Here is a 13,090-nt window from a genome sequence, read left to right on the forward strand (position 1 = left end):
AAATAAGAGATCATTTTTCGAGTCCAATCGTGCTCTGAGCTTCAGATAACTTGAAATTACTGGTGCTTCAACTACTACGATTGATTGTATTAGCATAAGTTTAAGCCTATAACAGATACAATTGAACGCCATACACCAACCCTGCTCAAACTATGCCTTCACAGATTTTGTGCCAACAATATAGTTGATTGATCGACAATAAAAGCCTTGGTTCACCGTTGCACCGGCCTTTGGACATAGGATTTATTCGGATCCTCTGTCTTGAGCTTTGGAGGTCGAAGCTTGCCTTTCTTAACCTACAAATGTCGAAAAAATTGCATCAACTTGCACTTTTGGGGTTCAGATAAAAAATACATCTTACTGTAACAAAATGAAACAGAGAAATCTTGCCCTCTTTCCACCCTTCATAAAGTCCCTCCAGCTGGAAACCTGAAAGATCCCAAATCAGCTGCTAGCAATGTTAGTACAAGAAAACGAGGTTCTTAGTGCATAATGAAACCAATAAACTAAAAAGTTGGTGTCTTCAACTTTTCATCACGGGGCTGGTTTTAACGAAACTGTGTCCACACTCCATTTCTCAGAGTTTCCAACAGGCACTTGTACTTCCAATTTCAAGCTCAAAGGAGGGGTATAATATCGATAATGTAGCTTGATGTTCATGACTGAAAATCACCAGACTTTAAAATACATTCTCATTCTCACTTTTCTCGACCTATCCATCCATCTTTCTACACGCCTAACAAGTGTCGTCATGTCAGATGACATGTATAAACAACAAACCCGATTCTCTCTTGTGCCTTCCCACTGCTCCTCGTGTTCACGCTTCCGTTTCCACAACTCTTTAGTTTCTTCCACATCTTTCTTTAATCTACCTTCCTCCTCTGATATCTACAAGTTTCAAAGACAGCATGGATGTGAAGAGAGAAATTATAGCAATCAGCACAGAAAAAGTTATGCAGCGTACCCTTATTTGCATCTTCCTTCTCCTCCATTCTTGATCCGTTAAGAGTTCTCGAACCTTTAACTTGAGCTGCTGCTGGAATTCATCTGATCGTTCATATTCCTGTTCATACTTTCCCTGCATCATTATTAAAAAGTATGGAAACTTATAATCTGTTCTTCACCTGCATGCATATCAACTGATATTAAGTTCAAATTTCAATCATGAAGGGAATATATGTATTTTCATTCACATTTTAGCAGAAGCAAACAGTGTGATGCACGGGAAAAAGATGAGGTCAAACCCACCAAAAGATTAAAGATCACATATCAACAGAAACAAATAATGGGATGGAAGGTGAAGAAATGAAAAAGACATCCACAGAAAGAAGAAGGAAATATTATTTCTGCAAATTTCACCGGACAGGGGACTATTAACAACACATGCACCAAGAATTATCAAGAAAGTGGATGCAAAAAATGGAACCTTTACCTCGCCTACTAATGACTTTAACTTGGTAGCAGTGTCTTTTTTCAACTGTTTTTTCCTCTTTGCTCTAAGTTCTTCTGCAATACATTAAGAACAGATAACTGCTTTACAGATGTACTGCAGAAAGGTCATATTTATAAGCATATGACAGAAATTCATAGCTCTATACTATAATCATAAAAGACCTTCCATGAAAGAATGCAGCAAAAATATTAGATGCGAAAGAGAAAAATGTGAATTGGTAGTTGATCCACTCGTAGAACTAAATATCAAGCTACAAGATTTTTTTTATTTGAAGCTAACCGCAAGCAATTTTAATTTTAAAAACAATTTTTTCGGTATAATAAAATAATCATATTTTTAAATAACTATATATAGGCAAGAAAAATTGGAGGAAATAGGTCCTTAAGAAAAAAGAAGCTTAAGCACAAACCTTTTGCAGAATTAACTTGGTTCAAAAGATACTCCCTCTCCTGTGGGTCATGTAGTAATTGTTGAGCTTTAGCCAAGGCTACAAGGTAGGTAAAATAATTTCAAAGAAATATGTGAATCAAAATTCTAAGCATGAAGTTTACCAGAGCACCAAACCTTCATTTGATAAACCAAGTAAGCTCCAAGTATGCAGTGATTTTTAACCAAAAAAAATAACCCACAAAATGTTACAACACATTGTTTGAGAAATAATAGGAGAACTGATATAAACTGCTTTCTAGTTAAAAGATGATTGCCAAATCCCATGAAAAAGGTAACCTTATCCACCTTCTTAAGCGGGAGCTTCACAATCGAACAAGAAACCATGGAAACATATAAATCTGCAGTGATACTCCAATTGTAAAATTATTAAATTCCCTTGTATGAAATACAGAATTTTCCTCTATACTGAAATCTAGACATCCTCAAATATAAATTAGGCTCAAAACAGGGTGAAGGAATGGATCATTTTCAAACAACATAGTAAATCACTAAACACAAAGGAGCTTATACTAAACACAAGCCATATTTCACATGAGGGAGCTTATAATAAACACGGCCATAGTTCCTCCCATGGTGCCATTATAAGCATATAATTAGAACGAAAATTGTTTCCACCAAAAAGACCAAATACTAACTACTTAGGGGGAATTAGAGAAGAATGAGCAGACATAGTCATTCACGTTAAATAAAAAAATTCAAATTTTATGAAAAAAATTTCGAAAGCATTCACTTTTTCTCAAAATGAAAGATTCAACTTTATAATCTTTTAAGTCCTGTTCTACTAATATTATGTGCCAGAACTACTACACACCCCAAATACCTCAAGGATCATGGAGTTGTCGTACTGTCGTTATTATCGAACAAGACCAAACCTCGGGGATGCTGATGTTGCCAAAAAAGTAGTTGGTATATAATGTTACATGAAGCAAATGGGTTAACAGGATCCTATGGGCATAGAGTATTCAAGTTATTTCCAATAGATACCATCTTAACAAACTACCATAACAATAATGCTTCTATAAAACCAATGAAATGTAGAATAAGAATCAAGCTATGAAACAAACTCGTCACCAAATGCATAAAAGTGTAAAATGTTGCATGCAGAAAATTACATATTTGGGTCAGAGTTTGTTACCAGCAAATGCCTCCTTTGCCTGTGGATGTCTGCATTTATCAGGATGAACTAGCAAAGATAACTGAAAGAGGAGAAAATAACCTTAAAACTCCCTTCATCAAAATCAAAGATAATAATAATATATAGTTGAATAGATTGGTAAATGCAAAAGATCACCTTGCGATATTGCTTTTTTACATCATCTGGTGATGAATCAAATGGTAGGTTAAGATGTTCAAATGAATTTAACTTGAAGCATGAAAGAATCCTACAGAAGCCAAGAATTAACAAGATAAGATAGGTTGCAAAACCTGATTTAAGTCCAGTTTATTAGTATGGAACATTTGGTCCTGTGCCAGTTGCATATGCAAAAATAACAAATAAAAGGAATTAAAAAAAAGAAGGGAAGGAAGAGAGTTTATTAAAGAAACCAAAAAGGTTTTCACGAATATTTTATTCTTAAAGGGAGTCCCAAGTAGAGTCTGATTAGTCTACGAGCCCTCACATTTTTATTGAAATTGACATATATGTTGATAATCCAAGAACTAACATTTGACCACATACATGGAAAAAATACTTCAGATATAGCATAGAATAATCCAATAGAGTAATTGATACTTAACTTTTTTTATAGTTGTAATTGAACACCATTCACGACACAAGGTCAATCAATAGACTCTACATGATGAAGAAAATTAAAAATACATGTCATCAAACAGGATAGAGTGATAAGTATATTGCCTTAACCAAACTTTTCTCAGCAACAAATGGCACTCACCTATACCTCTGCATTTTAAAGCTCAACGGTCGTGTTTACTCACAAATTACCTTTATTTGCATAAATGGATTCAATGATTCCCAATTTTACGGTCGAATCATCAAAACCTAATCATTGTGTATCACCCAAAAAATAATCTAAAAATTACACACGCTAACACGGCCGCACATCAATTTATATAGCCATGAAACCTAAAAAATTACCACAAAATTCCTCTCTGACATTTCTTTGCCTCTTCACCGTCATTTCAATCAAACACATATCCAGATAAACACAAACCTATAACTACAAAACAATGGAAACAAATTAAAATAAAATAATTTTACGAAATTGATACTTATAAGTCATTATAAATAACCTGTTAACTTCATTGTCACGCTCGACCTCGCTTACTTCCGCGAGGAAATTTTTAAGCAGCTGATCTTCGTCAGGTGTCGGAGCAGCGGCGGAGGTGGCAGTCTCGCCCATCGGGATTTTTCTTATGGAACAGGTAGTTAGTAGAGGCCTCCAATAAATGGGCCTATTTGCCTTGAGATTTGGACAATTGACCCATCCAACTACTATGTATAACATTTGGGCTTGGAGGGGGTTCAGAACTAGGCCCAAAATAAACTCCTCGTAACATCTAATTCTATTTGGGCTTTTGAGGTTCTGAATAGGAGTATAAATGAATCGAATCGAATCGAGTCGAATATTAGTAAAAATTTGAATCCGGCTCGAATTAAGTATATCGAGTTTGAGTTCAATTTGAAGTTCGAAATTTTACATTTTTTTGGTTCAAATTTAACTCAAAATAAAGTTCATATTCGGCTCGAAAATTCGAACTTATTCGCGAGCTATTTGAACTATTGATCCGATATAAAAGTTCGAGAATGAATTTCATAAGATCATGATGTTTGAAAGGCTAGAAATGTATATATATTTTAAATATAACAATATTATATTTATAAAATATTAAAACTCACGAGCGGCTCGCAAACTATCAAACAAAATAGTTTTGACTGGAGTCGATTTGAAAAAAGTTTCGAAGAACGAGTTCGACTCGAGTTCAATAAGTTCGAATATGAATCAAATATTTTCCGAATCGACTCGAAAAGCTCGCAAACTGATTCGATTCGTTTACCACGCAAGTAATGAATGAGGTCCAACTCCGAAGCAATTGTTAATAAAAGATTCACTAAATTGTCTAAGATAAATTACATTTATCACCCCTATAAAATAATTTAAAAAACATAAAATCTCATATCAATAATTAAAGCTATTTAAAACCCATGTTTTTAAAATTTAGACATATTTGTCCCATTCGTGCACGGTTTTAGGCGTGCACGGTTTTTAAAAATTAGGCATAGTATAATTGATTCATTAGTTCTTGAGTTGGTTGTGTTTGGTAAATCCTTTGCTGCAAACTTCGAACTCCTAATCAATCATTCCGTCCATCTAATTGTGGATTTGTTGTTCACTATACATTCCTGTATATCCCAAATTTTCTTTAAAATCGAAGGTGAGGGCTTTTGTGAATTATTCATATGGAAAGTTACGGTTATGTATGTACCATACATTAATTTTTGGAGAGAGTATATCATTTAAAAAAAAAGCAAAAACTTGTGTGAGACGGTCTCACGGGTCGTATTTGTGAGACGGATCTTTTATTTTGGTCATCCATGAAAAAATATTACTTTTATGCTACGAGTATTACTTTTTCTTGTGAATATCAGTAGAGTTGACTGACCCGTCTCACTACTCTAAAAAAAAATAAATAGTTGAGCAAAGTTAATTTTTTATTTTTTTATTTATGTCTGCCGACACTTGTGTCTATGTAAGACAAACCACAATCGATGTTACCATTTGCTTTGAAATTGGAGTTTTCATTACTAAAGATAGGCAATTCCAATGCAGAGGGACTAATGATTTGGCTAAACAATTAGGATGTGACAATGCTACATGGCTCCCATACTAGCAAAGATCTTGGAAACTCCTTGCATCCCTTCGAATATGGAACAAAATACTCTGTCTTGTTTCCTCTCATTAGCACCAAATCTTGACTCTTTGTGCCTTTTGCCTTGCAATTGTTGTTGGTTTTGAGGGGTGTGGACTGTGTGGTGGCGATAATGGAGTTGACGACACCATCACAAACGGCGGCCTTGTTCCGCCAGAAGTACTCGTAAGTGTTGAATGAGGAAGGGGGGATTTGCGGATATGAGATTGAACGAGGAACCCGAGGCCGCAGTGGGAGAGGCTCAGGAATTTGGAGCTCCTCCACCGGCACCTCAGCCTCCGAGTTCATTGTTTTGTTCCTTAATCTCATCATGTTTTTCATCATTAGGCTTGATTTCTGCACACTTACCAATCTTGGCAATGATGTGGAGCTCTGATCAGCCACAAACTGCACTACTTTCCCGGCGTTGTTAACCTGAAACTTCTCCTCTGCCACCCGTTCCTCTTCCTCCTCCTCCTCCTCCTCACCACCATCACAACTGCCACTATCCGCAATCTCCTCCATTCCTTGATCAAAAGCTGCTTCCGTATTATCAAACACTTCATCAATCCAACTTTCATTATCCTCCATATCCTTGCTACCTTCTTGTAGGGTGTGATCATCCATAAACGATAAAACAAGGCGTCCATCTCCTCTATGAGCTTGAAAACAGTTTCTTGAAGGAGGAACAGACACAGCTTCAAGAATCAACCTACCGTTCTTGCGGTGGGATCGCATGTAAATCGAAGCACCATCACTAGAAATGAAAGATAGTGGGGGCGGTAAAGGAGTGGCCATTGCTTTTCTAGAATTTGGGAGATGGAAATCTCCAACAGAGTTCAATTCTTTCACCTCTTCTTGGCCTACATCACTCAGAATTTCTGAACAAAATCCATCCGATCCAGTTTCTGATCCAATACATTCAGTACACATATCAAGACTTTGTTCGCTCAAAGTGATGCTTGATCTCTTCACGAGTGGATGGACGTAAGGTGGTGGAACACCAGAACAATCCTCACTCTTTTGAACCAGAATTGAACCCCAAACATCCATCTGCTCTGGCTTTTGAATCCCGTTTCGCACTTTATGCGACAAAATCGACGCCCAAACTTCATCTTGCCCCGGATATTTTTCGTATCCTTGTTCATCTTCCGATGATGAGACGGACGAAGACTCTACCGAATTACCTAGTTCCCCAGAGGATGCAATCTTCTTGACACGGGAGAAAAAGCCGTTTTGTTCAAGCCACTTCTTGGAAGACATGTCGGCCGATAGAGTTCTTCTCAAAGAGGAATTTTTAGTTCTCTCACAATCTAAGGTAAGAATAGTGCCTATGCCTTGTTTTGTTGGTGACTCCTCCTCGAGTTCATTTATCGGTGAAGAAGAAGAAAGGTAATGAAAACTCTTGTTCCTCATCGGCATATCTTCACAATTGAAGATCAAAACCGATTGCTGGATTTCCCCTCTACAGAAATCAGTATAATTCCCGCTATTGTTCGGATGATAAACAAGATGTACAAAACAAAATCCCAGATAAAAAATCAGCATTTCAACCACAAATGCAAGCAAAATCAGTACCAATGACATAAATATCTTGAAACAATCAATCATACCTCAATCAATCCAAAAACAGTATCCAAGGGTCTTTGCACAGATTGAGAAAATGGATACGCTATGAAGATGATAGCGTAACAGCGAGAGGCTGTGAGAAATTTGGCTTGATTGCAAATGCAAAGGGAAGGAATTCAGTATTTGTAGGAGCTTATGGGAATCTGGCTATGGACCCTACACCCCTACGCCACCATGAAAACACCTTTTTTCACTGGATTCTGTAAACTTGACGTACTTCATTTTTAGCGCGCTTTCGGATTCCTCGTTTTTTTTTTTTAACTGTAATCGCTACTGTCATTTCGCGTTTTTACCATGATTCTTTCTTTTTTACTATATTATAATTGTTTGTGTTGTTTGAACACTCTCTAAAGATTCATTATTTTACACCAAGTAGTGGCAATCACTCTTGATTGAAAATAGTCATAAATTTTATATATTAATAATTTGTTAAAAGTTGTACTAGTAGGAGTCTTTTTTATATATAAAATCATATTTTTTATCTTTTGAGTTGGGGACTTGTTATGACTCGGTCTCGAAATTTTATATTTTAATTTCAGATGTTTTATAAGTCATCGGATATAAAATTAGAATTTTGGGAAAAAAATAGCTTTTCATATGAATAAAATTTAGAGGTTCAAATTAATTAAGGTTAAACACCCTAATGCATAATATGAATATATATATATATATATATATATATATGAAAGGAATATTTTATTCTTTTATTATTTTGTTACTTTTTAGACTAAAAGATTTTATTTGATTTATTTCTAGATTACAATATTTTGCTTGATTTATTTCTAGATGATAAGATCTTGATTGATTTATCTATAGATATTATAGGATTTGTTTTTAATACGATTTTTATCTCCAAGATATTTTATCTATGTTTGAAATTGTTTTATAACTAATGAAAATATTGTTTCCATTTTTTGTAGGACTCTTTATGGAATATCTTTTAGGTCAAGCCATGGATATAAGTATGAATAGTCTTGGACTCATACAGAAGGGTTCTTGGTGAGAGAATGAGCTTTTGAGAGAAAAGAAGTTTTGAGAGAGAAAAGATTTTCGTGGGGTTGCACGAAGAGTGTTCTTTTGTGTCTTCGTGAGCTTTCTCGTGTGTGATCTCTGCGTGGTTTTTCGTGGACTTAGTGCATAGTCCTTTTACAGAGATTACTGAAGAATATTTTTAATGTTGAAGACTTTGTGTGATTGATTCACATATACCGTGTTGCCGATTGGTGTTGCCAACACTCAAGAACAACACTGACGCATAGTGTTGATCGAAGAGTGTCTTCGTTTGGTTTTAAGCAACACGCTTTTTGTTTTATGCATCTAGTCTTTATATGGTTTATTTAGATGCATTTTTAATTCCTTGGTATGTCAAAGAATTTGGTTTTGTTTTCTCACTAGTATTGTTTTAGTGTAAACGATTTACATATTTTTCTAGTGAAATTTTTGCCATGAGACATCGCACAAGTATTCGTACTTGTGCATAATTTAAAACTTGTGTTTATTTATTAAAGTTATATTTGTGTGTTAATACTTAATTTCCGCTGCATGTTGTGTGCTCGTGTTAACAACACCAGAGCACAACACTAACTTTCTGATACACACATTATAATGTTTGTAATTTATTTCATGTACGTTTATGAACAACAATTCCTTACAAGTGGTATCAGAGCCAACGCTTGATACACTAAGTGATTGATTCTGGTTTATTGTTGTTTTTTTTAAGGAAATTTAACAGAATCCCAATGGACGTACTATCCACAAACACTGCTGTTTTGAAGGAAAAATACTGGCTGCAAGTCAACCCGCACGGTGTTGCCTCTGGTGTTGTAACATCGGGCCGCAACACCACTTCAAAATCCTTGTGTCTTAATGCTAAATTTCACAATGACTCAGGTAATCATGAAATATAGGATACTGATTCTGATGAACTCACATTTGAATGTGTGCAGGATATGTATGAAGAGCTATACGAAGATTGGATCAAAAGAAATGAAACAAATTCTATGCTCTCTAAGGAGAATACAGATATGAAAGAATGTGTGTCTCGACTTGAAGCTATGCTTAGAAAGAAGGATCTTGAGCTTCGTAGTGTCAAGGATGATCTTGAGAAAGCCTCAAAAACTCTTGGAAAATTGAACTCCAGTTCAACAAAACTTGACTCGATGCTAATGATGGGAAATGACAGTAGAGCTGGTCTTGGATACGTGAAAAACACATATGAACATGGAGAAACTTCCAAATCCGGATCACAATCAACTGCTCTCAATAGGGAAAGGAAAGTCGATCTGATCCCTTCAAGGATTGATCCTGTGGTGAAAACTCTCCCAACCAAGATGCAAAAGCCGAAACAAAGGAAGCGACATTTTATTTGCCACTACTGTCATAAGCCAGGTCACATCAGACTTTTCTGTTTTAAACTGAGAAATGATTATATGAACTGGCATGCAAATCTGGTGTTGCCCACTATGTTGCCCAACACCAGGCGCAACACAACAGTCAAGAAACCTCTTGTGAAGAAAGTTTGGGTACCAAAAGCTGCTATTCATTGCAATGTCATTTATACTTATTTAAAAACTAACATTGCAGGTGCATGATACTTTGACAGTGGGTGCTCACACCACATGACCGGATCTAAAGAACACCTCACGGATTATGTTGAAGTAAAAAGTGGGCGTGTAACCTGTGGTGGTGGTGCCAAAGGAAGAATTGTAGGCAAAGGAACCCTGAATGTTGACGGACTTCCTGAACTTCATAATGTTCTACACGTCGAAGGACTTAACTCAAACTTAATAAGCATAAGTCAACTTTGTGACAATGATTTACATGTTAAGTTCAATAAAAATAATTGTGAAGTTTTTAATGATGTCAATGTTTGTGTAATGTCAGGTACTCGTTCTGCTGACAATCGCTATCAATTGGGAGAAGGTGATAGTTGCCTAAGTGCCAAGGTGAGTGATTTAGACCTATGGCATCAAAAACTGGGACACGTGAGTATCAATACCTTGAAGAATCTGCGTAAGTTTGATGCTTTGAGAGGTATGCCCAATTTAAATTTAGGTGCCGTGTATGCCTGTGGTCCATGTCAGAAAAGTAAACAAACCCGTGTTGCGCACCCGGTGTTGCAACACTTTGGGACAACACGGTGCCTTGAACTCTTGCATTTGGATCTAATGGGTCCGATGGAAGTTGAAAGCTTGGGTGGTAAGAAATATTCGTTTGTTTGTGTTGATGATTTTTCGCATTTTACTTGGGTAAATTTTCTTAGAGAAAAATCTGATACTTTTGATGCTTTTAAGAAATTGTATGCTAGGATAACAAATCGGTATGATATGAGGGTGGTTAAAATAAGAACCGATCATGGTAAGAAGTTCGAAAATTCTCATTTTATTTCTTTGTGCCATAAGAAAGGTATCACTCATGAATATTCATCTCCGAAGATCCTTCAAAAAATCGGCATAGCTGAAAGGAAAAATCGAACCCTCCTAGAAATTGCTCGGATCATGCTTAGTTCCAAGAATGTGTCAAAATGTTTTTGGGCCGAAGCTTTAAATACGGCATGTCACATTTCCAACCGCGTTTATTTAAGGAGTGGTTCTACAATGACTTCATATGAGATTATCATGGGAAGAAGACCAAACCTTAAATATTTTCATATTTTTGGATGTGTATGTTATGTGCTGAATGATAGAGATCATCTAGCTAAATTTGATTCAAAAAGTGTTAAATGTCTTTTTCTTGGATACTCTACTAATGGCCGTGCTTATCGTATATTTAATCTGAGAACTAGGACTACAATGGAATCAATTAGCGTTGTGTTTGATGATCTTGCAGATCTGACAGTTAAAACACCGGAGGCTGGTGTAGAGGAATTGCTGGATATAAATGAGGCACTGACCAGAAACAGTGTTGAGTCTGGTGTTGAGACCAGTGAAGCAACACCAAGCACAACACCGCCTCTGAACCAAACAGAAACTGTGGATAATGATAACAATGATAATGATGATGTGGTGATCAATTGTGAAAAAGTAATTCCCAGCAAGATTCAGAAGAATCATCCATCATCACAAATCATTGGTGAATTACATGATGGTGTGCAAACAAGAAACAAAGAAAAGGTGGACTACCGCAAAATGATTGGTTTAATCTGCATGAGATCCACGTTTTCCCAGGTAAGTCACTCGTGTTTTGTGTCTCAAATTGAACCCAAGAATAATAATAATGGCATTTTGAATGAGGAAGTCTATGTCAGTCAACCTAAGGGATTTGAACATCCTCACCACTTGAACCATGTCTACAAATTGAAGAAGGCTTCGTATGGACTGAAACAAGCTCCACGGGCATGGTATGGTAGGTTGGCCGAATACTTGATAAACCTGGGCTTCAAACGAGGTGAGGTTGACAAAACTCTTTTCATTCAAAAACTGAAATATGATATTTTGCTATGTCAAGTGTATGTAGATGATAGTATTTTCAGTGTTTCATCTCAAATACTTGTGAATAACTATGTGGATTGCATGTCATCGCAATTTGAAATGAGCATGGTAGGAGAGTTGAATTCTTTCTTGGATTACAAGTTAAACAATTACATGATGGTATATTGTGACAACTCAAATGCTATAGACATTTCTAAGAATCCTGTTCAACACTCTCGAACAAAACACATAGACATAAGACATCACTTTATTCGAGATTTGGTTGAAAAAGGCAAAATTCGACTGAAATTTGTTAGGACTGATAATCAACTGGCTGATATATTCACGAAACCTTTGGACTTTGAGAGATTTTCCACTCTTCGAAAGTCTATTAGCATGTGCGTACAATAATCACACACACATGTTGTCATTGGTGTTGCCAACACCGATGACAACACCATTTGTGCATGTCTATTTTTAGGATGTTAGGCATACTGCATAATCATAATCATCCTATTTATTTGTGTAATGTCTGAACAGTGAAGGCAATTTCTGAAAGATACTCTCTGAGTGTTCATATTTCCAATCAAATGTTGAGGAATAAATTATGCTCAATCCAAGCCATCGAGTAGTTGAGGATATTCATGGAAATCGTGATCTTGTCTAATGTTAGAAAGTGACTTGGAAAATGTTAGCATAAGGAGAAAAACATAAAAGAGATAAATAAATAAAAATTGTTTAGAAGAAAATGGAAAAGCTACCTAGAGGAGTCCATTGAAGACCGCTCTTCTAGTGTGGGAGCTACCACTTCTAAGTAAAAATAGTAATGGAAAAAACTACCTAGGGGAGTCCATTGAAGACCGTTCTTCTAGTGTGGGAGCTACCATTTCTGAATCAAAATAAAATTTTACGAAAGTTTGAATAAAACTCAGTGGTGTTGCCAGGAGGTGTTGCCAACACCAAGTTCTGACACAGCACAGTTTATACACTGCCTGACATTTTGATAATTCATCATATTAGAGGCATATTTAGGACATGCATATTGATTTTTGTTTCGTGAATTCATCATGTGCAGTGACATATCAGTGTTGACCTATGACAGTTGATAAAAACCTTGATTACCTAGATTTTAAATTTATGTGTATACTTGTGTCAGTGAGTTATAATGGACGTGATTTTTACTGGATATTCTTTTGAAATCGTCGTAACACGAGTTTGAATCAATTTTACTGTTTGATTTTGGTAATTACCTTGCTTGTTCTCATTTACCCTTGTAATTTTT

At 36.0% G+C, this 13,090-nt stretch overlaps 2 protein-coding genes across 5 annotated transcripts; both read right to left on the reverse strand.

Annotated features, from left to right (window-relative positions):
* LOC142539229 (J domain-containing protein spf31-like) lies at window positions 1-4,326 on the reverse strand. 3 transcript variants are annotated; one of them, XM_075644523.1, is made up of 10 exons: window positions 4,154-4,274; window positions 3,998-4,080; window positions 3,195-3,285; window positions 3,039-3,099; window positions 1,863-1,940; window positions 1,433-1,506; window positions 965-1,078; window positions 781-888; window positions 362-429; window positions 1-296 (listed from the first exon to the last, which is right to left on the reverse strand). In XM_075644523.1, the coding sequence occupies exons 2-10, from the start codon at window positions 4,054-4,056 to the stop codon at window positions 146-148; spliced, it is 804 nt and encodes a 267-aa protein (XP_075500638.1). In that variant the 5' UTR covers window positions 4,057-4,080; window positions 4,154-4,274; the 3' UTR covers window positions 1-145. The 3 variants fall into 3 exon arrangements, with proteins under 3 accessions (XP_075500638.1, XP_075500639.1, XP_075500637.1); XM_075644524.1 differs by lacking the exon at window positions 3,998-4,080 and having other exon boundaries at window positions 391-429; window positions 4,154-4,326; XM_075644522.1 differs by lacking the exon at window positions 3,998-4,080 and having other exon boundaries at window positions 4,154-4,326.
* A 1,229-nt stretch (window positions 4,327-5,555) lies between these two features.
* LOC142539230 (protein FAF-like, chloroplastic) lies at window positions 5,556-7,563 on the reverse strand. 2 transcript variants are annotated; one of them, XM_075644526.1, is made up of 2 exons: window positions 7,372-7,563; window positions 5,556-7,222 (listed from the first exon to the last, which is right to left on the reverse strand). In XM_075644526.1, exon 2 carries the CDS (start codon window positions 7,190-7,192, stop codon window positions 5,717-5,719), a length of 1,476 nt encoding a protein of 491 aa, XP_075500641.1. In that variant the 5' UTR covers window positions 7,193-7,222; window positions 7,372-7,563; the 3' UTR covers window positions 5,556-5,716. The 2 variants fall into 2 exon arrangements, with proteins under 2 accessions (XP_075500641.1, XP_075500640.1); XM_075644525.1 differs by having other exon boundaries at window positions 5,556-7,235; window positions 7,384-7,562.
* Between the last annotated feature and the right edge of the window lie 5,527 nt (window positions 7,564-13,090).

Source organism: Primulina tabacum, chromosome 3, assembly GCF_025594145.1.
Source record: "Primulina tabacum isolate GXHZ01 chromosome 3, ASM2559414v2, whole genome shotgun sequence".
Taxonomy (NCBI): Eukaryota; Viridiplantae; Streptophyta; class Magnoliopsida; order Lamiales; family Gesneriaceae; genus Primulina; species Primulina tabacum.